This window comes from Leopardus geoffroyi, chromosome C3, assembly GCF_018350155.1.
Source record: "Leopardus geoffroyi isolate Oge1 chromosome C3, O.geoffroyi_Oge1_pat1.0, whole genome shotgun sequence".
NCBI classification, from domain to species: Eukaryota; Metazoa; Chordata; class Mammalia; order Carnivora; family Felidae; genus Leopardus; species Leopardus geoffroyi.
In genome coordinates, this window is record NC_059338.1 from 2479471 (window position 1) to 2503288 (window position 23818).

The following is a 23818-nucleotide window of genomic DNA, read 5'->3' on the forward strand; positions in this document are numbered from 1 at the left end:
CCTGACAACTGAGGGGGGACAGGTCTGTTGGGGAAATAAGGCCAAATACAGGGGGATGGTAGGAACGAGCTCGCCCATCGCCCCTGCGGACTCACTCACGTGGGGCCGCGTGTGCCGGCTGGCGTTGGGGTGGGGGGCGGGGGTAAGTTCTGCCGCCCTGACACCTGCTGGGCGACTTCTGGCGGCCACGACCCGGCCGGGCGAGCCTGCTGGAACCTGGCGGGAACGCGAACCGTGTGCTGAACGTTCAAGCTGTTCGCCTCTCCGAGGCCCTCGCCGCCCCCTGGGGGGCCGCCGCCTCCGCTTTCGCGCGAGGATCCGTCCCAGCCAAGTCCCTCGGTTCCGACCCAGATCCTGGGGGCCCACCTCTGTCCGGTCGCCTTCCCAAAGCGGGCCGCCGGTCGGTCGGTCGGTCGGTCGGTCTGTCCCCGTCCCGGGGCTGGGGCACGGTCTGCGCTGAGGGCGTGGCGACCCCTCTAGGTGGGCTCGGTTGGCGCGCTCCCTGCGGCCCTCCCCTGCCCTCCCGGACGAACCCCTCCTCCCGGACCCTCTCCCTCAACCCTCTACTGCCTCCTCCCCGGCTTGAGACGGGCGGGTTCCGGCGGCCACCGGGGTGGGAGGGGCTGGGGATCCCGGGGCTTTCCGGGTGCGCGACCTCCTAGGACCGAAGGGTCCCCAGCTCCACCCGCGGGCGGCTCCCGGGTCCGAGGAGCTAAGAGAAGATCTATTAATTTCTCCGCGCAGAAATCGATGCTCTTGTCAGGGCGGCGATCGATGCCAGCCCAGCCCGGCGGGGCCCCACCCGGCCTGGGGCCCGGCGCTGGCCGGCCGGGGTCAGGGGCCGCCGCTGGGGCCTGCGGCGCAGCTCTGGGGGGCTGCAGACCGCGCCCCCAGCCCCGCGGAGCGCACTCTGCGCGCGCGCCTCTAGCGCCACCCTGTGGTCTCTCCTGAAAGCGGGCCTCCCGGCTCCTTGGGGCGCTCCGGCCGTTTTGGGGCGACCCCCTCCCTCTCCTGTTTTCTTTCCCCAGGTCCTGCGTTTGGTCTTTTTGGGCTCCCTTCCCCTTTCTTCCTAGGCCTTAGGGAATGTTTCACCTTCTTTATCCCAAGTGACATCGTACACTCCCTCAGGGGCGCGCATCGTGAGGAGATCTGAGGCCGGGGGCTGGCTGGGATGACCCCGACGGTAACCTTGCCCTCGCCCTGTCATCTCCCCTCCCCCTAAAGGCAGCTGCTTTAGGCTGGGAGAAATAACGGATCAACTTCCCAGGCCTCCCCCACCCCCCACCCCAGCAGACACCTCTAAGGAGTTCTCTCTGGAGCCGGGGGTCTGGGGAAAAAAGGGGGCGCCGGGTCCCCCGAAAGGGGTGGGGGCAGCCTCGGGGCTGAGGAGCCGAGGAGCCGAGGGGCGGGGGTGGAGCCGGAGGGGGCAGGGCGGGGCGGGGCGGGCCGCGGGCCCCGCCCTTTCCCGGCGGCTGGGTCTTTAACGCGGCAGGCGCACGTGTCGGGGGAGGCCCGGCGGCCGCGGCTGCGAGCGCACGGACGGCTGCCGGCGGCGCGATGCTGCGAGGCGGACGCGGGCCGCGGGGCGGGCACGGCCGGGCCGCGGGGCCGGGCAGCCTGCTGGCCTGGCTGATGCTGGCCTCCGCGGGCGCCGCACCCTGCGCGGACGTCTGCTGCCCCCACGGCCCCTCGGGGCTGCGCTGCACCCGGGCTGGGGCCCTGGAGAGCCTCCGCCGCCTGCCGGGCGCTGAGAACCTGACGGAGCTGTGAGTGTCCGGCCGGCGGGGCGGGGCGGGGGGTGGGGGTGGTGGGGAGCGGACGGGTGTAGCCGTAGCCCCGAGGGCGCGGACTCCCCGCGGGCCTGCCGGGCCGGGAGGGGCGGGCGCGGCGGGAGGCTGCACCTGGCGGCGGCTCCCGCCGCGGCGACCGTCTGGAGGGAGCACCGCGGTGCTCAGTGCAGGTGGGGTGAGGGGGCTGTCCCTGCACGGGGTCTGGGGGAGCCCAGCCGTGTGGAAGCGGCCTTCTGGAGATCAGACAGGAACCCAAGCTCTGCCTCCTGGAGGTGGGGGTGGGGGGAGGGTGGCTAGCTGCGGGAGTCCCTAGTTTCAAATCCTTACCGCCTTGTCCCCTTTCCAGGGGGAAAGTAGCCCCCACCCCGTTCTGGGTCATGACCAGGCAACGCGCGGGGTTGAGCTCGTGGAGGTGGTGAGGAGCGTGGCTTGGTGAGGTGGTCCAGCTCTCTTCTCCCCATTTCCGCCTTGCCGTGGCCTCACCACCCCTTGATTCCGAGGTGGAGAAGGAGACCCCTGGCCTCTCTGTCCCTGTCCTGACTCCCTTTCCACCCTCCTCCCCCTACCTGGGTCAGAAAGCCAGGGTTCTTGTTGAGACACTCTCCTCCTTTCAGGGCCCCAGACTGGCAGAAAGCTCCAGCATTCTGCAGTACTCTCATGTCCTGCGGCACTTGGTTACAAGATACTGGAGTACTCCCTAGCAGCTGGTGAACCTATGGGGGTACTCTGTAGAAATACCTAGAGGTCCCCAAGCATCACATGGTGATGGCTGGAAAGGACTTGAATATCCCACGGGACTGGTGGGGCCGGCAAGACTTCTAGAAGAGGGGAGGAACTGCTAGAAAAACCCTCCTCCTGGGGCCTGGGGCTCAGAGGGCGGGTGAGGAACCCTGGCCTCAGGCAGCGACGGGTTGGAAGGCGTCCGAGGCGGGACCCGTCACTGTCTGGAAGTTACTTGAGCAGCCTGTGATAATTGGCAGTGAGTTACTCCGGTATCTTGTGGTAATTAACGGGAAGGTCCTCAGTCTCTCTCTTTAATGGCCCTAGGGAGACCAGGAGGAGACGAGATGATGGCCTTGTCTTGGTCTGGGCCTAGGTCTCTGCGTGATGGGAGGGGCGCGGGATCCAGGCCGCCACCGCCACCGCTGGTCCAGTCCACTCGGTGCCCTGTGCCTTCACATCGGGGCCCAGGCTGCTGAATGTCCCCTCTCGCCCCCGTTCCCTGCCAGGCCCCAAGTGGGGCCAGCCCTGGGGGTGGGGTGGGGGTAGGGGCCGGGCTGGGCCGGGGACTAGGAGGTGCAGGGTGGGGAGAGGGGATGTCCCTCAGGGTGGGGCAGCGGCCTGACCCCCTGCCTCGGCCTGCATGCCCCCTCCTCCCCCCTTCCCTCGCCCGCAGAGCTAACAAGGAGATAATGGACTCCAAAAGACAGATTGATTATGAATCCAAACGAATGAGGCAGCTTTGAGTGTGCCTGACAGCTTGCACACAGCCACCCCCCTCCCTGGGTCCCCACAGCTCTCTGTAAACCCTGTGAGCAGGGACCTACTCTTCTTCCGTCACTGGAAATTGTCCCCTAGGCCTCAGGGGCCAGAGGGCCTGATACCTGGCTGTCCTGCTGGGGCCCCGGCTAGGGAGGGGGTCCGTTATGCTGGCTGGGCCTGGTTCCTATAAGCGAGGGAAAGTGAGAGGGTAGAGGAGGGGAGTTCTGAGAACAGGCAGTGAGTCAGGGGCCCCTGGCATGTGGGAGGGGCGGGGGGGGGAGCACACTGACATGCCACTCCAGGGCAGCTGAGTTCTCAGGAACTCCCTGGCATGCCGAGTCCAGAAGGATCCAGAAGCTGGGCAGGGCCCAGGGCGTCAGCAACCCCCAACCCCACATGCAGGGCCTTCTGTCCCGGCTCCCTATCTCGCTTTCTCTGGCGCTCTGTCCTTATCTATCTGTCTGTCTGCCTGTCCTTATCTGTCTTTCTCCTTGCCTGTGTCTCTCTCTGCCAGTCTCTTCCTGTTTGTTTTCTCCTTTTCGGTGTCTCTGTTCCCCTCTTTGTTTTTCTGCCCCCCTCCTTGAGCCTTCCCACCACTATCTTGCCAGGTAAGCCAGCCAGTCTGTGCCTCTTCCCCTGTCACCCGTCTCCATCCTCCCGTTGCTCCTCTCCCCCTTTTTGGGTCCCTGCTGGGGCAGGCAGGAGCTCAGGGGGTCCCTGGCCAACAGCCTTGTGCCTCTCACTTGCTCTGCTGAAAGGTGTGTGTGTGTGGGGGGGGGTGGTTAGGAATTGCTGCTTGAGTAGGGAGGGGCTGTGGCTTTGAGGAGGAGAGGGTGGGGCGTGTGTGTGTGTGTGTGTGTGTGTGTGTGTGTGTGAGCGTGCGTGTGCTGCAATGTGGGTCAGCGCAGATGGTGAATGTGTGTTTGGGAACACATATGTGCATGACCACAGGGCTTCCTCTGTGCTGGGGGGGCAGTGGCTGTGGTGAGCCCAGGCCCTTGGTGGAAGCAAGAGGCAAGTGTTTCTGCAGGGACCCCCCACTTCTGACACGTGCACGACCCCCCATTTCTGACATGTGCAGGATCCCCATTTCTGACACGTGCGGGACCCCCCATATCTGAGCAATTGTGGGATCCCCCATTTCTAAGCATGTGCGAGACCCCCCATTTCTGACACATACGGGACCCCCCATTTTTGAGCATGTGCGGGACACCCCATTTCTGAGCATGTGCGAGACCCCCCATTTCTGACATGTGCAGGATCCCCACTTCTGACACGTGCACGACCCCCCATTTCTGACACTGTGGGACCCCCCATATCTGAACATTTGTGGGACCCCCCATTTCTGACATGTGTGGGATCCCCATTTCTGACACGTGCGGGACCCCCCCATATCTGAGCATTTGTGGGACCCCCCATTTTTGAGCATTGTGGGACCCCCATTTCTGAGCATGTGCAGGACCCCCATTTCTGACACATACGGGACCCCCCATTTTTGAGCCTGTGCAGGACCCCCCATTTCTGAGCATGTGTGGGACCCCCCCATTTCTGAGCATGTGCGAGACCCCCCATTTCTGAGCATGTGTGGGACCCCCCCATTTCTGAGCATGTGCGAGACCCCCCATTTCTGACATGTGCAGGATCCCCACTTCTGACACGTGCACGACTCCCCATTTCTGACACTGCGGGACCCCCCATATCTGAACATTTGTGGGACCCCCCATTTCTGACCATGTGTGGGACCCCCCACTTCTGACACGTGCACGACCCCCCATTTCTGACATGTGCGGGATCCCCATTTCTGACACGTGCGGGACCCCCCCATATCTGAGCATTTGTGGGACCCCCCATTTTTGAGCATTGTGGGACCCCCATTTCTGAGCATGTGCAGGACCCCCATTTCTGACACATACGGGACCCCCCATTTCTGAGCCTGTGCGGGACCCCCCATTTCTGAGCATGTGTGGGACCCCCCCACTTCTGACACATACGGGACCCCCATTTTTGAGCATGTGTGGGACCCCCCCATTTCTAAGCATGTGCGGGACCCCCCGTTTCTGACATGTGTGGGACAGGCCCTGTGCATAAAAGCAGAACACCAAGCTGAGACTGGGCTTCTGCGTGTTTAGGAATGTGAGTACATCTGTGCACGTGAGAGATATGTGCACACACGTGTCCACTTGTGAGGGCGTAGGCGTGCTGACGTCACAGGCGCGTGCGTGACGTGCGTTGAGGAGGCGTGTCTCTGTGGGCATGTGTATGCCTGCGTGTGTGTGCATGGTTGTGTGTGCACGCATGAGAGGTGAGAGAATGCACGCACGTGTGTGAGTGAGTGTGAGGTGTCTCTGCGTACACGTGTATGCATGTACCTGTGCGCGTATGTGCGTGCAGCAGGTCTGCGTGTGCCCGAGTGCATATGTGTGCAAGTGTTCATAAGAGTGTGTGTGCACCTGCACGTGTGACTGTGGGGGAGGCGGTGGCTGCATACGGGACTTGGAGAGCCGAACCCCTGTGACTCCTGCCCCCTCTCCCCACAGCTACATCGAGAACCAAGAGCGGCTGCGGCGTCTGGAGCCCAGTGACCTGAGGGGCCTGGGGGAGCTGAGAGGCCTGTGAGGGGCTGCGGGTGTGGGCGCGGGGGCGGGTGTGGGCACGGGGCTCAGCAAAGGCCGGGGATTCGGAGACTCCAGGAGGAGATCAGAAAGCCCAAGGGTCAGTGGGGCCAGGGTAGCCGGGGAGGCTGTGAGGGTTTGGGGGGTGCGGTGCTGGGCACTGGGGTCTGGTGTGGGTAGCTGAGGCCCGGGGGGCTGATCCTGCTGTCCCCGCCCCCAGCACCATCGTGAAGAGCGGGCTCCGTTCCGTGGCACCAGATGTCTTCCATTTTACTCCTCGGCTCAGTCGCCTGTGAGTGGCCCGGGCGGGGCAGAGGGCCCCCAGACTTGGGCGGCTGCTGGGCTCGTGCCCCCCACCCCCCATTCTGAACAAAGCCCCTAGCTGGTCGGGCCAGTGTCTCCCCCGTTCTCCTGGGGCTCGTCCTCACCTGCTCCAGGGAGGCGGGAGCCCCCAGCTCCCACCCCGTGGGCTCCAAGGTCCTCGCGGTCTCTCCCCCGCGCTGCCTGCCACAGGATGCGTCCGTCTCATAGGTGCCTGCCCCGTTTTTCTTCCCGGAGTTCAGATCCACACCAGTGCGAGGGAGCAAGCGGGCGGCGGGAGCCCCTGGGGTAGCCTGGAAGCGGGGGGCGGGGGGGGGGGTGTCTGGCTTTGGCTCAGGCCATGATCTCACGGTTCGTGAATCCGAGCCCCGAATCAGGGTCTCTGCTGTGGGCGCGGAGCCTGCTTTGGATCCTTGGTCTCCCTCTCCCTCTGCCCCTCCCCCACCCCTCTCTGTCACACACGCAAAAGTGATGTTCCATCCCGGACTACACACTGGGGGCTTCAGTTAAAGATGAGTGCCCAGTGACACCTCACAATATGTGATGTCAGTGGTGAGAGGTCGTGTTGTCCCCAATTTATTTCTTTTGAGAGAGAGAGAAAGCACGAGGGGGGGAAGGGCAGAGAGAGAGAGAGAGAGAGAGAGGATCCTAAGCAGGCCCCGTGCAGTCAGTGCAGAGCCGACACAGGGCTCCATCCCGTGAACTGTGGGACCGTGACCTGAGCTGAAACCAAGGGTCGGCCGCTCAACAAACAGCTACCCGGGGGCCCCAGGGCAGGCCCTGTGGACGAAGCCTGGTGTAAGGCACCGGCCGGGGCTCCTAACCTGGCTCACGGTGTGGCCAGGAGCTGGTACCCCTCAGGGCTCGCTTCTCTCTGTCTCCAGCTAGGGGCCCGGGGCCAGGGGCCCTGAGGAGAGGAAGGGAGGGGTGGGGGGAGCTGAGGAAGGAGTCTGAGACCCTGGTCCCCATCCCCCTCCTCCTGTGGCCTGTCCCGGGCTCGTGGGTAGGGGAGCACAGATGGAGCCCCTTCCCCCAGCTGGGGCCTCGGCACTTGGCCAGCTGGGGCCAGGGTGGGGGAGAGGGGAGCGGCTGTTCCCTGGGACCCCCTCCCTGGGGTCTAGGGAGGGGGTTAAGTGGGGTTAACCCTTGCTGTCCCAGGGAGGAGAGGAGGACTCAAAGAGCCTAACCTGTCCCGACCCGGTGCCCCTTGGATGATTGTAGTTGTTGCCCCAGGAGGGGTGGCCGGACAGCAGCTTCCTGTGGCTCCCGGGGCTCCCCCCCCCCCCCGCCCTCCCCCCGCCCAGGCCAGAGCAGGCCAGTTGGGGCTCAAGGCCACTGTCTGTATCTCACCTCCCACAGGAATCTCTCCTTTAACGCTTTGGAGTCTCTCTCCTGGAAAACCGTCCAGGGCCTGTCGCTGCAGGAGCTGTGAGTGTGGGGCTTCCAGGGGGCCGGATCGGTATGTGTGCATGTGTGTGCGCGTGTGCGTGGGCACTCGTATCCCTGTGTGGAGGTGTGTCACTGGGTGTGTGTGGAGCTGTGGGGCACGCTCTTTGGGGACTGCGTGTTCGGCAGCCAGCTGAGACTCGAGACAGGGACTCGGCACGTGACCGTGACCCCCATCCAAGAGGCCGCGGGCCCACTGGAGGCTGGGGGCCGCGCGTGCATCTGCCCACGCTGCCGGCATCCTGTGCACGCGGGCTGGCTGGGCAGCAGAGGTCTGTGTGTGGTCGGCACCTGGGGCCTGTGGGTCACCCCAGCGCCCAGGCCTCACCCGGCCTGTCATCCCAGGGAGCCCGCTGGGCCAGGGCAATTGCGTGGAGCCCACAGCCGGCTCCTTGACTTTCCGGATTCGATTTCTTGTGACGATGTCTTGTTCCTGGGTCCCCAGGAGGAGGAGCCTCTCCTCTGTCCCCACTCCTTTCCCTGTGGACGTTCCCGCCCCTGCGCTCTGACTGCACTCCCTCTTACTGTGACACCTCCTTCTCTGTGGCTCCCCCGGCTGACACCTGCCCTGCCCTGACTCTCTCTTGGTGTCCCTGTACCTACAGGGTCCTGTCAGGGAACCCTCTGCGCTGTTCTTGTGCCCTGCACTGGCTGCTGCGCTGGGAGGAGGAGGGCCTGGGCGGAGTTCGTGCACAGAGGCTGCAGTGTCCCGGGCAGGGGCCCCTGGCCCTCTTGTCCAATGCCAGCTGCGGTAGGTGCTGGAGGTGGTGTCAGGGGCTGGGAAGGAGCCGCATGCCCGGGGAGCGGGCACTGAGAGGGGACTGGGGAGCGGGCACTGGCAAAAGCCGGGGGGACTGGAAGTTGGGAGGCATTGCCAATAAGGGCTCAGGGTCGCCGAGGAGGGTGGGGGAGGAGGCATGGCGCCAGGGAGGGCCCCAAGGCCACTCCCTGCTCTGACATCCCTTGGCCGTCCCGGGCTGCCAGGCGTGCCCGTGCTGAAGGTCCAGACGCCCAATGCCTCCGTGAACGTGGGCGACGATGTGTTGCTACAATGCCAGGTGGAGGGGCGGGGCCTGGAGCAAGCTGGCTGGATCCTCACGGAGCTGGAGGAGTCGGCCACGGTGACGGTGAGGAGCGCTGTATCCCACCCCCACCCCCCGTCCCTGGTCCTCCTCTTCCCCTCGTCCCAGGAGAGGCTTGGACAGGACACGGGGCCAAAGACAGGAAAGGAGAGACAGTGAGGAAGAACAGAGTAGAGCGTGAGGGATGGACAGATATGGCTTAACTCCACGGGGCTGAGGCTCGTTCTGCGGGGCAGGTGCACACGTACCCTCAGGGTGGGCACTGGCCCAGCAGGGACCCCAGGCTCTGCTGGGGCCGCCAGGACTTAGGCCCCTCTCTGGCCGCAAAAGAGAAGGTCCCTGAACCCACAGACTATCCCTGCCGTCCACCTGCTTTCTGGAGAAGGAAACGAGACGAGGGAGAGAGCCACAGTATTTGTGGTCCTGGCACCCAGGGGAGTCCTCAGGATCCTTCCCGTCTTTTTCTGGAGATTCTGGAAGCAGCATCTTCTTGGGCGTGTGACGACCGTATTAGGGAAGAAGGCCCAGGTCTGGGTCCAGCTTTGTCACTAATGAGTTTTTGGACTGACTTTTGGAAAAATGCCTAAATCTGCCTGCACTTTGGTCTCCGTATCTGTCTACTGCGGAGGTGGACACGATGACCTTTGATGTCCCGCCTGCCTCTGGACACTCTGGCTGCTATCTCTGTCCTGCAGATGTGTCTTTGGGCATCTTCCCACGCCTTGCCCTTTGTCGTCAGGCTGATGATGGCAGTGTAGCCGCAGCAGACTCAGGCCTTGTTGACAAGATCAGCAGGGGTGGACAATAGGCTGCGCCCACCCAAAACTTTGGCCCCACAAGGAGACACGCAGGGTCCAGGCCCTTGGAGGAGCCAGACCAGCGTGTTTAGTGCGGACGCCCTCGCTTTGGGAGGAAGCCATCCCCCAGAATTTCTGGAGGCCCCTGGAACAATACTGAAGGCGGAACCACCAGAGCAGGGGATCCAGGCACGGTGGGGGGACCAGTAGCCAGTGTGTGGCTCCTTCCCTCCCAGAGAGCACAGCCCCCGAGAGTGAGCGGTGGAAGGGAACCAGGTAGAGGCAGGAGGTTGGCCGTGACCATCTGTGGAGAGACCTCTGGTCAACTGCTTTGGGAAATTCCAGGGTTTTGCTTTTTCTCTTTGGGAGACTTACATGTTTGCGACCGCTTCTGTTTTCTAGAAACTTCCTATAGAAAAGCCACACCCAACTGGGTTAAATAGAGGGCAGGGGGATGCTGGTCACCCTCAGGACACTGGGGGATGGCAGAGCAGCTCTGCGTTAGTGGGATGCCCTATGCCCAGAGTGATCTGGGGGAGATGGGACAGCAAAGAGAAGCTGGGGGCAGGGCAGGGCAGGGCAGGGCTTCCCCTGGAGGAGCCTGGAACCCAGAGCTTGCACAAGAGACTGGAGGGCTCTTCTGGAGTCTTGGAGCTAATACTCCAGTGGAAACCCGGGGAAGGCTCACCTCCTCCCACACTTATTCAAAGGATCCCACATTTAGGAAATTTCCAGATAAGTGAGGGTCATCCGCTGTTTCGTGTATTTTCATCATTTTATGAAAATAGCTTTCTAGAACGTCAGAAGATCATTTTGTCTACCTCCCTAGCTTACAAAACAAGAAAACCACGGTTCAGCAAGATTAAGAATTGTCCTAAGGTCGGGGAACTGGCACGTAGCCGCAGTTTCTTAGGAAGAGAATCTGAAGCTGATTCCATCTTTCGATGATGATTCAGAATCAAGTCGCTTTGCCTGTAACTTCACTCTCTGTGTTTATCTGCCAAAGTGGGTGGGGTCATGCTGCCGCTGTCCCTCCCACCTGCCGCCCTGCCATCCAAGCCGCCTCTGCGTTTCTGGCCTTCCTTGGGCTGAGACCATTAGAACTGTGTGTAAAACAAGAACCAGCAGGGTGGCGAGACCCCAGCTGGCTCGTCCAGTGAGTTGTGTCTGTTTGGCGCTTGGGATTCTTGACATCTATTCAGCTGCTCGGACGGTGGTTTTGGTTCAGGGTATCCTGTGCCTATTTTGAGGTTACTGGTCATGTTCTAGATGTTTCGGACCATTAAATACACGATCCAGGACATAGTCTGCCAACGAGCTCTAAAGGAGGGGGGCCATTCTCTGCTATATTCTCTCCTGCACCTCTTTCCTCCCCCTACGCCTTCTTCCTTTTCCATCTGGAGCCCCAGGGGCTCCCCCAAAGACCTCAGCTCCGGCCCCCTGCCTCCAGACCCAAGCCTGCTGACACTTTTCCTGATTTCCCCCTCTCTTCCCTGACCCAGCAATCTGGGGCTCTGCCATCCCTGGGGCTGACCCTGGCCAATGTCACCAGTGACCTCAACAGGAAGAATGTGACATGCTGGGCGGAGAATGACGTGGGCCGGGCTGAAGTCTCCATGCAGGTCAACGTGTCCTGTGAGTCCCAATGACGGCCCCCCACCCCCATGTCCCCTCCTTCCCTGAAAAGAGGCTGTGGGGGTGGGGGGCTGGAGGATGGGCCGGGATATGTGTCTCCACAGCTGCTCCTGCCCAGCTGTTTCCAGATTCCCATGAAAACCTGATCCTGTGGGGGAAGTCCTGGGGGCTTGTCAAGGCCGGAGGGATGGTGATGGATTTCTCTTTGGCCCCCTGCCCAAGTCTTGCTACCTGAGGCCCTTGGTGCCCGCCGCCCGGCTGTTCTCACTGCTCCCTGCTGGATCGCTTCACCGCCTGACCCTTCGTAGCCTTCGTAGTACTCTTGTCGTACATCCTAGTCTTAAGACAAGAAATTCCCCTCCCGGCTTCTTCTGTAGGCTCGCTGCCTAATTCCCCTAGGTCTGCCAACAAATCACTTTAAACCCGGTGTGTTACACAGTTCTTTAGTTGTGATCTATGATCTAGGTTTGTACATACAACCTAGACACTTTATTTTCTTTTTATTTAAAATTGTTTCTGAGTTTTTATTTATTTATTTTGTTAGCTCTTAACACTATTTTTTTCAATATTTGAAATTTACTGTCAAATTGGTTTCCATCTAAGTTTTTATTTATTTATTCTTGAGAGAGAGAGAGAGAGAGGGAGCAGGGGAGGGGCAGAGAGAGGGGGAGAGAGAGAATCCCAAGCAGGCTCCCCACTGTCAGCGCAGAGCCCGAGGCTGGGTCTCGCGCCCCCAAACCGTGAGATCGTGACCTGAGCCGGAACCAAGAGTCGGATGCTTAACCGACTGAGCCCCCCCGGGCGCCCCAAACTCAGACACTTTAAACACTGATTACTCTTCAGCTCTTCCGAAGACACTCCCTTCCTCTCGCCATCCTTTTTCTCCGCCCCATCTGGACTTTCGTGACCCTCTTTTCCTTGCTTTTAAAAACAATTTGACACCCGTCCCGCAGCCCCGTCAAGGTGGCTTCGTCTTACCTGTCCCTGTGCGTCGCACGCGTGGAATCACACCGCCAGTATTACTGTGCGTTCTTTTGCTCAGCGGCACGTTTTCGGGCTCGTCCGTGTCGGTGGGAGTGGCTTTGGCTGCTTCACTCCCTGCCGAGGGGGATCCCGCTGCCTGACATGTATGTGTCTGCTTTTTTTAGGTCGGGTCTCTTTCAAACCCGTATCTGTTTTCAGAAAGCTTTTTAACTAGATACGTTTTGCTTGTTTGATGTCTAGGCCCTCTCCCGGTCTTCTTAAGCTTGACTGCACTTAATTTTTCCGGATCTCTTGTCCGAGAGGCACGGCCTGCTTAGTTTCCGCAGCCGGGCACCCCGCTTCTCCGGGGCCGTCGCTTACTCACGGCCACCACTTAAGTGCTTTAAGCCTCTGCATTTTGTGCACCTGCTGCCTGGTTGGTTGACGATTTACGGTCGCCCTTCTCCACAATGTCCCTCCCGGGGAATTCGTTAGGGGCTGCTCACCCGTTTCCCTGAGGCCCGCCACCTGATTTCTGGCTCTGCCCGCTCTCCCCCCTCCCCCTCCTGACCTGGCGGGGCCACGCTGGGCTCCCCGGCGGCTGACCTCGCCGCGCCCCTGTCTGTGGCCCGCAGTCCCGGCCAGTGTGCAGCTGCATGCCGCCGTAGAGCTGCACCACTGGTGCATCCCCTTCTCGGTGGACGGGCAGCCGGCGCCCTCCCTGCGCTGGCTCTTCAACGGCTCGGTGCTCAACGAGACGAGCTTCATCTTCACGGAGTTCCTGGAGCCGGCGGCCAACGAGACCGTGCGGCACGGCTGCCTGCGCCTCAACCAGCCCACGCACGTCAACAACGGCAACTACACGCTGCTGGCCGCCAACCCCTCTGGCAGGGCCGCCGCCTCCGTGCTGGCGGCCTTCATGGACAACCCGTTCGAGTTCAACCCCGAGGACCCCATCCCCGGTGCGAGGGCCACCCTGAGCCCCGCCCCCCCTCTACCCCCGCGGGCTCCCCCTGGGTGCGGGTGCGGGTGTCGAGGGGGCGGGGGGAGGCCCCGCGCACGCGCTGCTGTGATCCCGACCCCAGAAGTTGGGGTGCCGGGGCCTGGACAGAAAGGGGCCTGAGGTTGTGGTGACAGGCTCGGTGCTGGCCTCCTTGCCCCGCCCCCCTCCCAGCCCAGGAGCCCCGCACCCCCCCGGGCTAGTCCACTCGCTTGGGCTGGCAGGAGAGAGGGCCCTGCCCCAGGGCATCCGTGGCTCGGCTGGAAGGGGCCACGTGCCTGTTCTCAGCAAGGTCCAGCAGCGTCACCTCCCAGTCCCACCCCGCCCTGGGAAGGGATGAGTCTGGGGTAAGGGGTGGGGGGGGTGACTCTCCACTCTCCGCCCCGGCATCTGACGGCTTTCTCTCCTCCTCCCACGGCAGTCTCCTTCTCCCCGGTGGGTGAGTAGCTCAGGCCGGAGAGCGGGTTCCATCTGGTCTGAAGGCGAGGCTGGGGTGGGGGGGCACGGCTGACCTGACCCCCCCCAGGGGTCGGCGGGGGTGGGGGCATTGCTGCAGGAGGCACTGAGTGTGCCAAGGCCCACTCTTCCCTGTGTCCCCACAGACTCGAACAGCACATCCGGAGACCCAGTGGAGAAAAAGGACGAAACCCCTTTTGGGGTGAGTGTGGGGCGGGAAGCTTGCCGAGGACTTGGGGTCCGGAGTCTGGGCTAGCGGCTTGTCTGTGTGTCCTTTCTGGTCACAGCGTGGGGACCGCTACCGTGTGGCCTGAGCTCCCTCAGCCACCCTCACAGCCACGGCCTGGGGCGCCAGGGAGTAGGGGGCAGGTCTGGGGGCCTGACTCTGGGCCCCTGCGCAGGCCGGAGAAGCCATGTGCTTTGGGGGAGCTTTGGGGGAGCTCCGAGGCCATAGGAGGAATTCTGGGTCTGCCCCCCCCCCGCCCCCCAGGTCTCAGTGGCCGTGGGCCTGGCTGTCTTTGCCTGCCTCCTCCTCTCTGCCTTCTTCCTTGTGCTCAACAAATGTGGACGGAGGAACAAGTTTGGGATCAACCGTGAGTGGGGGTGCCATAGCGGGGCTGTCCGTCAGTCTGTCCATCAGTCTGTCCTGCGGGCTCTGTCCTCTGTGTGGGGGGCCCGCGGGCAGGTGGAGTGCTCGGGGGTGTGTCGGGGTGTTTGGGCGCCTGGCTGCAGGGCTCGTGGGTGTGAGTGAGTGTGAGTGAGCGTGTCGGGGCCGGGGCTGGGGCAGTGTCAGAGGCAGCAGCTGCTAATTGGTGGCTGGACTGTAGTCAAACACTAAGTGGGTCTGGGAGGTCTGAGCTGTGTAGGGGGGTGGCGGGGGAGTTCTCTGGTGGCCCACAGGGCCTGGGGTTGGACAGGAGCCAGACGGAGAGAGGCTGCGGTGCTCCCCCACCCCCCCACCTTCCCCTGCCGGCCGACTTGCTCCTCCGCTCCTCCAGTCCTCCCCTGCAAGTGGGGAGGTGGGGTTGCCTGGTGTCCTGCACCTGCCAGGGGCCAGGGCGGGCACCTGGGCTGTGACCCCTCCACATGGCTATGTCTCTTCCCCAGGCACAGCTGTGCTGGCTCCAGAGGACGGACTGGCCATGTCCCTGCATTTCATGACATTAGGTGGCAGCTCCTTGTCCCCCACTGAGGGCAAAGGCTCTGGGCTCCAAGGCCACATCATTGAGAACCCACAATACTTCAGTGATGCCTGTGAGCGGCTATCCTGGGTCAAGGGTGGGGGGGACCTGGGTGTGTGTGCACGTGTGTGTGTGTGTGTGTGTGTGTGTGTGTGTGTGTGTGTGTAAGCCCCGGTAGTGTCTCCTTTGCCCACCCCAGGCCCGAACGGGCCTTCCCCCCCCATCTGCCCCACCCCCGTCCACACCACGGCACGTGGAGACTCATGGCAGCCCCCAGCCACCCCCTTGGCTGGCACTTCGCCCCTGCTCTCAGAGGCTGGGGCTCCTGTGCGTGATCCCTCGAGCTTCTCCGCAGGTGTTCACCACATCAAGCGCAGGGACATCGTGCTCAAGTGGGAGCTGGGCGAGGGCGCCTTCGGGAAGGTCTTCCTGGCCGAATGCTACAACCTGCTGCCGGAGCAGGACAAGATGCTGGTGGCCGTCAAGGTGAGACCCCGTGGGTGACGCACCGCTGGCCGGGCCACCTCCCGGAGCACCAGCGTTCCCTGACGTGAGCTGGGGCTGGGGGGGGGGGGGCGGTGCTGCACTCAGTGCCGCCCCGCCGTCCAGGCGCTGAAGGAGGTGTCCGAGAGCGCCAGGCAGGACTTCCAGCGGGAGGCCCAGCTGCTCACCGTGCTCCAGCACCAGCACATCGTGCGCTTCTTTGGGGTCTGCACCGAGGGCCGCCCGCTGCTCATGGTCTTTGAGTACATGCGCCACGGCGACCTCAACCGCTTCCTCCGGTACGAGTGCCCGCCCCCTGCCCCCCCGCCCCCCGCGCTGGCCCCTGGCCCTGAGCCCCTCATCCCTTCCCTACCGCGCGTGCACCCCTGAGTCGAGAGGCGGCGCCAAGAAGTAGCGGGAAGGCGCGGCTGTCGTCCCCGGGGAGCTCTAGGGCAGATGTGTGATCGCCGGAGGCAGCGTGCGCAGAGGACAGGGTGGTGGCAGTTGGGAAGGTGGCCCTAGCAGGAGTCGGGAGCTGTACCTCAGGGGAGGTGGCTTTGCAGAGAGTGGTATGCATTCGTGAGCGGCAGAGTGGCCCGAGGCGGAGTGGCCGATGGGGGAGTGGCCCGAGGCGGAGTGGCCCGTGGCGGAGTGGCCCGAGGCGGAGTGGCCCGAGGCGGAGTGGCCCGTGGTGGAGTGGCCCGAGGCGGAGTGGCCCGTGGTGGAGTGGCCCGTGGCGGAGTGGCCCGAGGCGGAGTGGCCCGTGGCGGAGTGGCCCGTGGCGGAGTGGCCCGAGGCGGAGTGGCCCGTGGTGGAGTGGCCCGTGGTGGAGTGGCCCGTGGCGCAGTGGCCCGTGGCGCAGTGGCGCACAGAAGCCGGGCCCCCAGGAGGTGGGGTTTCGAGAGTTACAGCAACAGTAACGAACGCTTGTCGGGCGCTTGCTGAGCTCCAGGCTCCATGATCTATGCTCACTTTCTAAGCGAGTCACTTTCACTAAGTGACTAAGTCACTTTCACTAGGGCTGCGTGTGTTTGTACACATCTGTGTAATAACAGAAGTAGACTTTTATTCTTCATGCTCTCCGAGAGCATGTGGCAATTTACACTTGGAGGAAGTGACTAGAAATTCCCTTCTTTTGCTTTGGGCAGAACAACTCCGATGCGTTTACTGACGTGTGCCGACAATTTTAATAACTTCAGGAAAGGTGCCCATTTCACAGATGAGGCTTAAGTGACTTGCCCCAGGGCACGAAGGTGGCCAGCGGCCCAGGGGAGAGTGTGACCCTAGGTAGAGCCGTGTCTCAAGCCCTGACTGTGATGGTCACATGTTCCCTCTGCTGAGTCCTTCTTGCATGAGATTCCCCCTTTCGCAGGACAGGACACTGTCAGGTGTGAGAGAGGAAGGGGGAGGTCACAGGATCAGCTGTGACCTGGTAGCTTTCTTCTCTGACCTCAGTTTCCCTGCCACTAAGCGGGACAAGAGCGGGGGGGAGGGGGAGGGACTGTGGTTGTGGATAAGAAAGCATTTTGTGGCTGTCCAGTTAAAGGTCGTGATTTGGTCTCCAGACGCCCCCTTGGGAGTGAGGTGTACAGAATTCAGTTGAGAGACCTCAGGGTCTAAGCTTAATTCCCTTCAGGAGGAGGACGCAGTGGAGGCTGGGGAGCAGGAGGGAGGGCCCGATGTTGAGTGTGGGGTGGATGGGCTCAGCAGAACTGGAGTCCACAGCAGGCCTTCCCCTTGCCCACCGCCCCGGTGTGGGCTCAGTGCTGAGTGCTGGTGATGCTGCTATCTGGGGCCCAGGCTGTGGGAGAAGCGGCTCTCATGGCTGCATGGAACACAGAGAACCAAAGGAGGGGACCATGAAAGCTTCTGATAAGTTTGGAAGACATTCCCTAGGAGGGCCATCTGTTCCTTCTCACCTCAGGGCCTTTGCACTTACAGCTCCCTCTGCCTGGCACTTCGGGTCTCCCTCCCAGCCACTTCACCTCTGTCTCTGACCCTTTTGAATGGCTTAGTCACCTCTGTTCCTCAGGGTTCGAGTCTCACTTTAAATGTCTCTTCCTCCAGGAAGTCTTCCCTGACTTCTTCCATCTCCGGCCCGAGTGCCCATCAGGTGCCCCCCATACTGCACTGCGGTGACCCCTTTATCTGTACCCTACTCTCCACCTGAGCTCTGGTGCTTGGCACACTGGAGGTGTTTAACAGGCTTTGGAAGAAACGAAGAAATAAGTGGACCAGGAGAAAGTTGGCCAGTAGGAAGGGGCAGTGCTGACAAAGCCCTGGGCTCAGGCAGGGGTCACACAAGGCGTATCTGGGGGATGGGGCTGAGTGGTCTGGACTGGTCTGGCCTGGTGGTGGCCGTGTGGGAGGTGGAGGGCGTCCTGGAAACCTCGGGAAGGAAGGAGGACCCCACAGGAGGCTGGATGTTGAGGGCGAAGGTGAGAGAGGCAGGAGGTCCCCCAGGTTTCAGGCTCGGAGGCCGGGGAGGGAGGTTCCCTTCACGGAGGAAGGCGCAGACTTGGCCGAAGATGCTAAGCATCTACAGGACTGAGTGGGAGGTGCCCGTGAGCGAGAGATGCAGGGGCCAGCGGGCAGGTGGATGCTGGGCTCAGAGTTCAAGGGGGCTGCCTGGGGGCGGGGCACGAATGTGGGAAGTGTGGGCAGTGGTGAGGGCTCTGGAGGTGGGCACACCTGGCGGGCCCATCCCAGCCCCTCCAGACACCCGCCTCCCTGTTCTTCCCTCCCTCCGTTCTCCTGAGTCCCCTCCCCGCTTCCACCCCAGCTCCCCAGGCTCCCCAGCCTCCACCTCCTGGGGGCCCTCTCCCCCCCAGCCCGCCCCTCTCCCTCACTCTCTGGCAGGTCCCACGGGCCCGACGCCAAGTTGCTGGCTGGCAGGGAGGACGTGGCTCCGGGCCCCCTGGGCCTGTCCCAGCTGCTGGCCGTGGCCAGCCAGGTCGCTGCCGGGATGGTGTACCTGGCGGGTCTGCACTTCGTGCATCGGGACCTGGCCACGCGCAACTGTCTGGTGGGTCAGGGACTAGTGGTCAAGATCGGCGACTTCGGCATGAGCAGGGACATCTACAGCACCGACTATTACCGAGTAAGGATCTTTGGTCCCAGCCAGGCTGCACCGGCACTGCAGACCCCCCTGGGGGGCCCCTCGACCCCAGGAGGGTGGTGTGGGGGCCCAGGCTGCCGGCTCGGGACTTGAACCCCCCCTCCTCGGCTCTCTGCTCTCCTGGACAGACGGAAGAGATACTGTGGGTTCCTCGCTCTTAGCGCGGGCCCAGAGCCGCTTCCACGGGCGGGAGCGGGATGTGCGGGAGCGGTGGGTCCCCCCCCGCCCCCGGCAGTGACAAGGTGCCGCCCGCAGGTGGGGGGCCGCACCATGCTCCCCATCCGCTGGATGCCCCCCGAGAGCATCCTCTACCGCAAGTTCACCACCGAGAGCGACGTGTGGAGCTTCGGCGTGGTACTCTGGGAGATCTTCACCTACGGCAAACAGCCCTGGTACCAGCTCTCCAACACGGAGGTCAGCCCCGCCCGCCACCCCCCCCCCCCCAGCCCTGCCCCTCCTGTCCCCTTCTGCCCCCATCCAGCGTCCCTGCAGCTCTGGGCCTCCTCCCCCCAGCCCCTCCCCCCCAGCATTCTTCCCACTCACCGTCCTAGCCCAGGCCCAGCTGGCTCCTGGGGGAGCCCCAAAGCACTTTACAGACGGAGCCCAGACCCCCATCCCTAGCTGCACTTTACAGACCTCGCAGGCATTGTCAGGGTGGAAGGGAGAGGCCCGGGAGGAGGAGCACAGCACCGGAGGGCCTGAGGCCACAGCAGGAAGGCCGGAGGTCAGACTGCAGGAAGGACCGGCCTGGCGCTCCGTCTGCCCGCGCGGCCGGACGCGGCCACCGCGGGGCCCCAGGTGTTCTGTCTCCCAGAGCAGCCCCCCCTCCCCCTCCTTGGCTCGCAGCTGTCAGTTTCCATTTCTCCTGCTAATGCAGTCTGCTCCCTGGAGGCCGGTGGGGTGGGGGAGAGGGTTATAGATTTTAATTTTCTCAAGCACTGAGAGAAGGAATGGAATTAGTGCTGCCCATAACCCAAGTCCTCTAATGGGGAGGGAGGGGAGAAGGGGGGGAGAGGCTCCAGGCCCCTTCGCCCCCCTCCCTCCCACCATCTCTCCGTCCCTGGATCCCTTCGCTGCTCTGACAGTCCTTCCTGGAGTCTAACTTTGATCTCTCCTGCTGCCGTTTCAAACTTTCGGAGGAGCTAGGTCCCCACAGAATGGCGCCTACAGAAGAGAAAAGGGAGTGGGTCGCCCCGTGCCTTAAATCGCAAACCCTTTTCGAGGCCGTTACCTGCAATCCTGCTCTCTTTTCTTTTGGCCCCCTGGAGCTGAGAGGTGGGGGGCCCTTCCCCCCCCCCCCCATTCAGCCCTCAGCACTGGGCCGGTGGATTTGGCAACCCTTTCCTCACGTCACCTGGCAGGTCTTCTGAGGGTCTGATTCCAGCCCTTCTGGAAGCTCCTACCCCCAGAGTCTACCTAGCCTGAATCCTTCCCACTGCTCAGCGTCCCGGGGGTTCGCCACATCCTTTTAGAAGATTAGTAGCCCAGAGGCCCAGGCCTGTGTGTGGCCTGTCGGGAGAGCCTCCGGGGGTGGCGCTCCAGCACCGCGTGCCCTCTTCTCTCTCCCCCCCCCGCCCCGGTGTCCCCAGGCGATCGAGTGCATCACACAGGGGCGCGAGCTGGAGCGGCCCCGGGCCTGCCCACCGGAGGTCTATGCCATCATGCGGGGCTGCTGGCAGCGGGAGCCACAGCAACGCCACAGCATCAAGGAGGTGCACGCCCGGCTGCAGGCCCTGGCCCAGGCGCCTCCTGTCTACTTGGACGTCCTGGGCTAGGGGGCCACCTAGGGGCCGGGCAGCCGGAATCCGGGGCCTGCCATCAGTCACCCCTGCAGTTCCCAGCAGCCCCCGGGGTGATCTCAGCATCTAACTCACCCTCAGCATGCCGGAGGGGACAAGTGGGGCCTGGGAGCACAGGATGTCCCTGCTTCTCTGGGCAGGTTCCGTCATGGCAATTATATTTATTACCCCTTGGCCGCGTGTCTCTCGCCAGTTCTTGGGATGACGTCACTCCGGGAGAGGGGTATCGAGACTCAGGCAGGGGATGAGCCTCCCCTCTCTAGTTTGCCCTCCGCGGTGGCCCTAGTCCATGCGGCTGTCACCTCCAGCTGTGGCAGCCTCCTAGTCTTGTGACCGTTGTGTTCACCTGGTGGAGAGGCAGCCTCAGGGCAGGCTTTCCAGAGCTTCAGACCCGAATCGTCCGTCCCCGCGCTTCGTGTTCGCGAAGGCTGAGGCTGCAGCGCGAGGCGGAAGTTAGATGTCACGGCGGACCGGGCGGGAGTATCCGTGGGGTGGGTCTGCCTGGTACCGGTGTGGGCAGAACAGGGCGGGCACATGATAGGACCAGTGGATGAGAGAGTGAGCTTGAGCGTGCGTGCGTGCGTGCGCGTGCATGTGCGCGCGCGTGCGCACGTGGCGAGGCCGGGGAAGGAGGGTGGTGGGGGAGGCAGGACGCCATGTTCGTTCCTCTCTGTCGCTCTTCCGGGCTCTAAGTGCTTGGAGGTCAGCGTCTGGAGGCCAGGGACTGGGCAAGGTGTCTGTTTCGGAAGGATAGAGACGTCTCCCTGTGCCATTCTGCCCAAGGAGGAGGTAGGGTCTCCTTTCCCCTCTGCCCCTCGGAACTGCACTTGGCTTTACTGAGTGGCCCCAGGCTTCTGGAGGCTTCGAGGCTGGCTGAGGATCCCCTCAGGACCTGGGCCCTGCCCCCAGCTTCATCACATGGAGCCCTGGAGGAGCAGTGCCCAGCCCCTGCCCCGCCTCCCCCCGAACCTCCTGCTTCCCGCCCCATCACTTCCAATCACCTGCTCCGCTCCCACAATAACCCACACTCCCCAAGGCTCCTCAGGGCTAATGTCGTGGCTGTCTCATGTCCTTGGGTGCCCAGCTCCCCCCACACAGTGATTCAATCTGGGCCTTATCACCCCTAGGCCTAGCCCGATGGTGTCTGCCTCTTGTCCAGGCTGGTTAGTGCTAATGGAGGTCTGACCCAGGGCTGCAGGCTGATTGATGGGGGCGGGGGGGGGGGGGCGGGAGTTGGTCCCTGAGGACCAAGTTCACAGGCCCTGCTCTCCTGACAGCAGGTGCGGTAAGGGCGCGGGTGGCAATGTGGCGGGAGAGACGGGGTCGGGGATCACATCCAACAGGTAGGCCAGGGACAGGTGCCTGGAGAGAGACCGGGACAGGATCTACAGACTCGGAGACACGCAAAGACTGCAGAGGGACGTATGAGAACAGAGGGGAGAGACAGACACCCAGAGGGACAGAGGGACACTGATGGAGAGACAGGGTGCAGGTGCATGCTGGAAATAGACACAGGTGAGACAGGCAACTGAATCAGAGAATGTCCTGGAGAACAGCATGGGGTCTTGGGACGCTTTCTGTCTCACCTGCGCCCCATCCTCCCCACCTCCCCTGCCCCTGGAGCCCCAGTTCAGGGCTGAGGAGGGGGTGGGGCAGTGCCAGCCTGGGAGACCCCAGAGGTAGGGCCATAGGGGGCCTCCCACACTGAGCAGGATTTGGGCCATCGCTGAAGCAGAGGGGATGGAGGTCAGGCAGTAGAAGGGACCTGCCAGGGCGTGTGTGGGGGCATTTCCAAGGTCAAGGGCATCAGGACATCAGAAGCTCTTAAAACCACAGCTGGAAAAGCTGGGCAGGTAAGGTAAGGTGAGGGGTTCTGGGAACAGGTTAGGACCTGGAGGGGAATATTCCGGGAGAGTGTGGGACAGAGGACTGGATAGCTTTTCATTGATCTGGAAGGGGAGCTGAAGCCAGTCATTGGGACCCCTCCAGGTGACCTGGCCCTGGTTGGTGAGGAGGGGGCTTGTACCCACATTGCCAGTTTCACGGCCTAAGAGCCCCCCCCCCCCCACTGGCTCCTCTTTGCTCCCACGCAGATGAGCACACACACACACACACACACACACACGGCCCCGCCCCCTCTCTCTAGCTGTTGGATTCCATTGTCAGTAATGGTGCCCCCTCCACCCCAGTGAGGCCCACGCCCCGCCCTGTTAATTACCTCCTGCGGGTGCCAAGTCCATTAGCTGCCCCCCCCCCCCCCGCCCTACACACCAGGGGCTGAGCACCAGCTGAGGCGGATGCCAGCAGGGGGATCAATGGAATGGGACCCCGAGGACCCCGCGGGGAGCTGGGACAGGGACAGCAACCTGGGGCTGTGGGGGTCAGATATCTGGGGCCCCTAGACCTACTGTGAGCCCCTCCCACCACCCCTCCCTCTCAGAAAAAGGCTGTGTCCGCTGGAAGACAGAGGCTCAGAAATGGTGGTGGGCTTGCTCTGTGAGAACATTGAGAAAAGCACCCAGAACTTTCCTCTAAAGGAAGCTTCTGGCAGCCTCTGCTCTCGGCTCTGGAGAGAGGGAGTCAGTGATACAGAAGCCAGTGGGGGTCCCCCGGGGCCACCCCAGTGCGGGGACGGGCTCTCCAAAGAGCTCAGGGATCCAAGCCGTCCGACCCCCTCTGCCTCCCGAGGCAGCCTCGGCCTCCTTCCTGCACTGCCCCTCGGGGGGCCGGATTCCTGACAGGAGACAGGGGAACGGGCATCTGTTCGGGTTTCCAGGGACTGTGTGGGCAGAGGGCCGGGGCAGCCTGGGTGGAAGATGTCCTGACCCATGCCCCTGTGAACCCCCAAGTTAAGAGAGACCCTAGGGAGAACCCCAGACTCCATAGGCCCTGGGCTCTCTAGGTGCCAGCTGGAGAGAGCCCGTCTTGCCAAATTCCTAAAGTGGCCTTGGACAGGCCGAGCAGGGCAGACACGCACGTGCGCTGCGCGGAGACAAGGGCACAGAGCCCGAGATGCAGGACACAGCCCGCGGGCTGCGTGCTGTCCTCTGAGCCCCATCTCCCAGCAAGCGCTTGGACCAAGAAGCTCTGCAGCCCACCCCCCTGCTTAACTGGGTCCCTTCCTCCTCTTCCAGGCCGAGGCTCCCTGGAGGTTAAGCTCGCAGACCAGCTTCTGCATCCATCGGCTGTGTGATGTTGAGCAAGTTACTCAACCTTTCTGTGCCTCAGGGTCCTCCGCTGCAGAATGGGGATAATAATAGCACTAACCTCACGAGGTTGTTTGCAGGTTAAAGCAAGTCTTCTGTGTGAGTCTCTCCCAGCGGGGACTGGCCTGTGGATGCCTGGGCACAAGGTTGCTGGCTTTATTACCCTTTTTCTCTCCTCTGTCTTTGTCAGCGTCATCCTCCTCCCCCTTCTCCCCCTCCTCCTCCTCTCCATCCCTGGTCTGTGGGGACGGGGCAGCACAGGCCGGCAGGGCCGCGTTTTGTGGGAACAGTGATCACAGAAGGGAAGCTCTTGGCTGATCGCCACCAGCCCCCCAGCTGCAGCTGCTCTGGGAGGGCACTTCCCCGGAGGTGAGACGTGTGAGGTGGGGAAGGGGCTTCTTCCTCCCTCTGAAGCCCCGCAGACTGCAGGTCCCTGAGCTGCCCAAC

The 23818-nt window shown here is 62.8% G+C and overlaps 1 protein-coding gene and 1 long non-coding RNA gene across 2 annotated transcripts; both read left to right on the plus strand.

Moving 5' to 3' along the window:
• Positions 1 to 1542: 1542 nt before the first annotated feature.
• On the plus strand, positions 1543 to 20339 carry NTRK1 (neurotrophic receptor tyrosine kinase 1). Its single transcript, XM_045454625.1, has 17 exons — positions 1543 to 1766; positions 5810 to 5884; positions 6105 to 6176; positions 7565 to 7633; positions 8257 to 8402; positions 8636 to 8778; positions 11033 to 11165; positions 12764 to 13090; positions 13550 to 13567; positions 13731 to 13786; positions 14075 to 14177; positions 14692 to 14838; positions 15121 to 15251; positions 15375 to 15547; positions 18108 to 18348; positions 18622 to 18780; positions 19956 to 20339. The coding sequence occupies exons 1-17, from the start codon at positions 1558 to 1560 to the stop codon at positions 20139 to 20141; spliced, it is 2388 nt and encodes a 795-aa protein (XP_045310581.1). The 5' UTR covers positions 1543 to 1557; the 3' UTR covers positions 20142 to 20339.
• A 470-nt stretch (positions 20340 to 20809) lies between these two features.
• LOC123585915 lies at positions 20810 to 23436 on the plus strand. The gene is made up of 3 exons (XR_006706482.1): positions 20810 to 20954; positions 21509 to 21680; positions 23300 to 23436. It is a non-coding gene; the product is annotated as an uncharacterized LOC123585915 (long non-coding RNA).
• Positions 23437 to 23818: the final 382 nt, after the last annotated feature.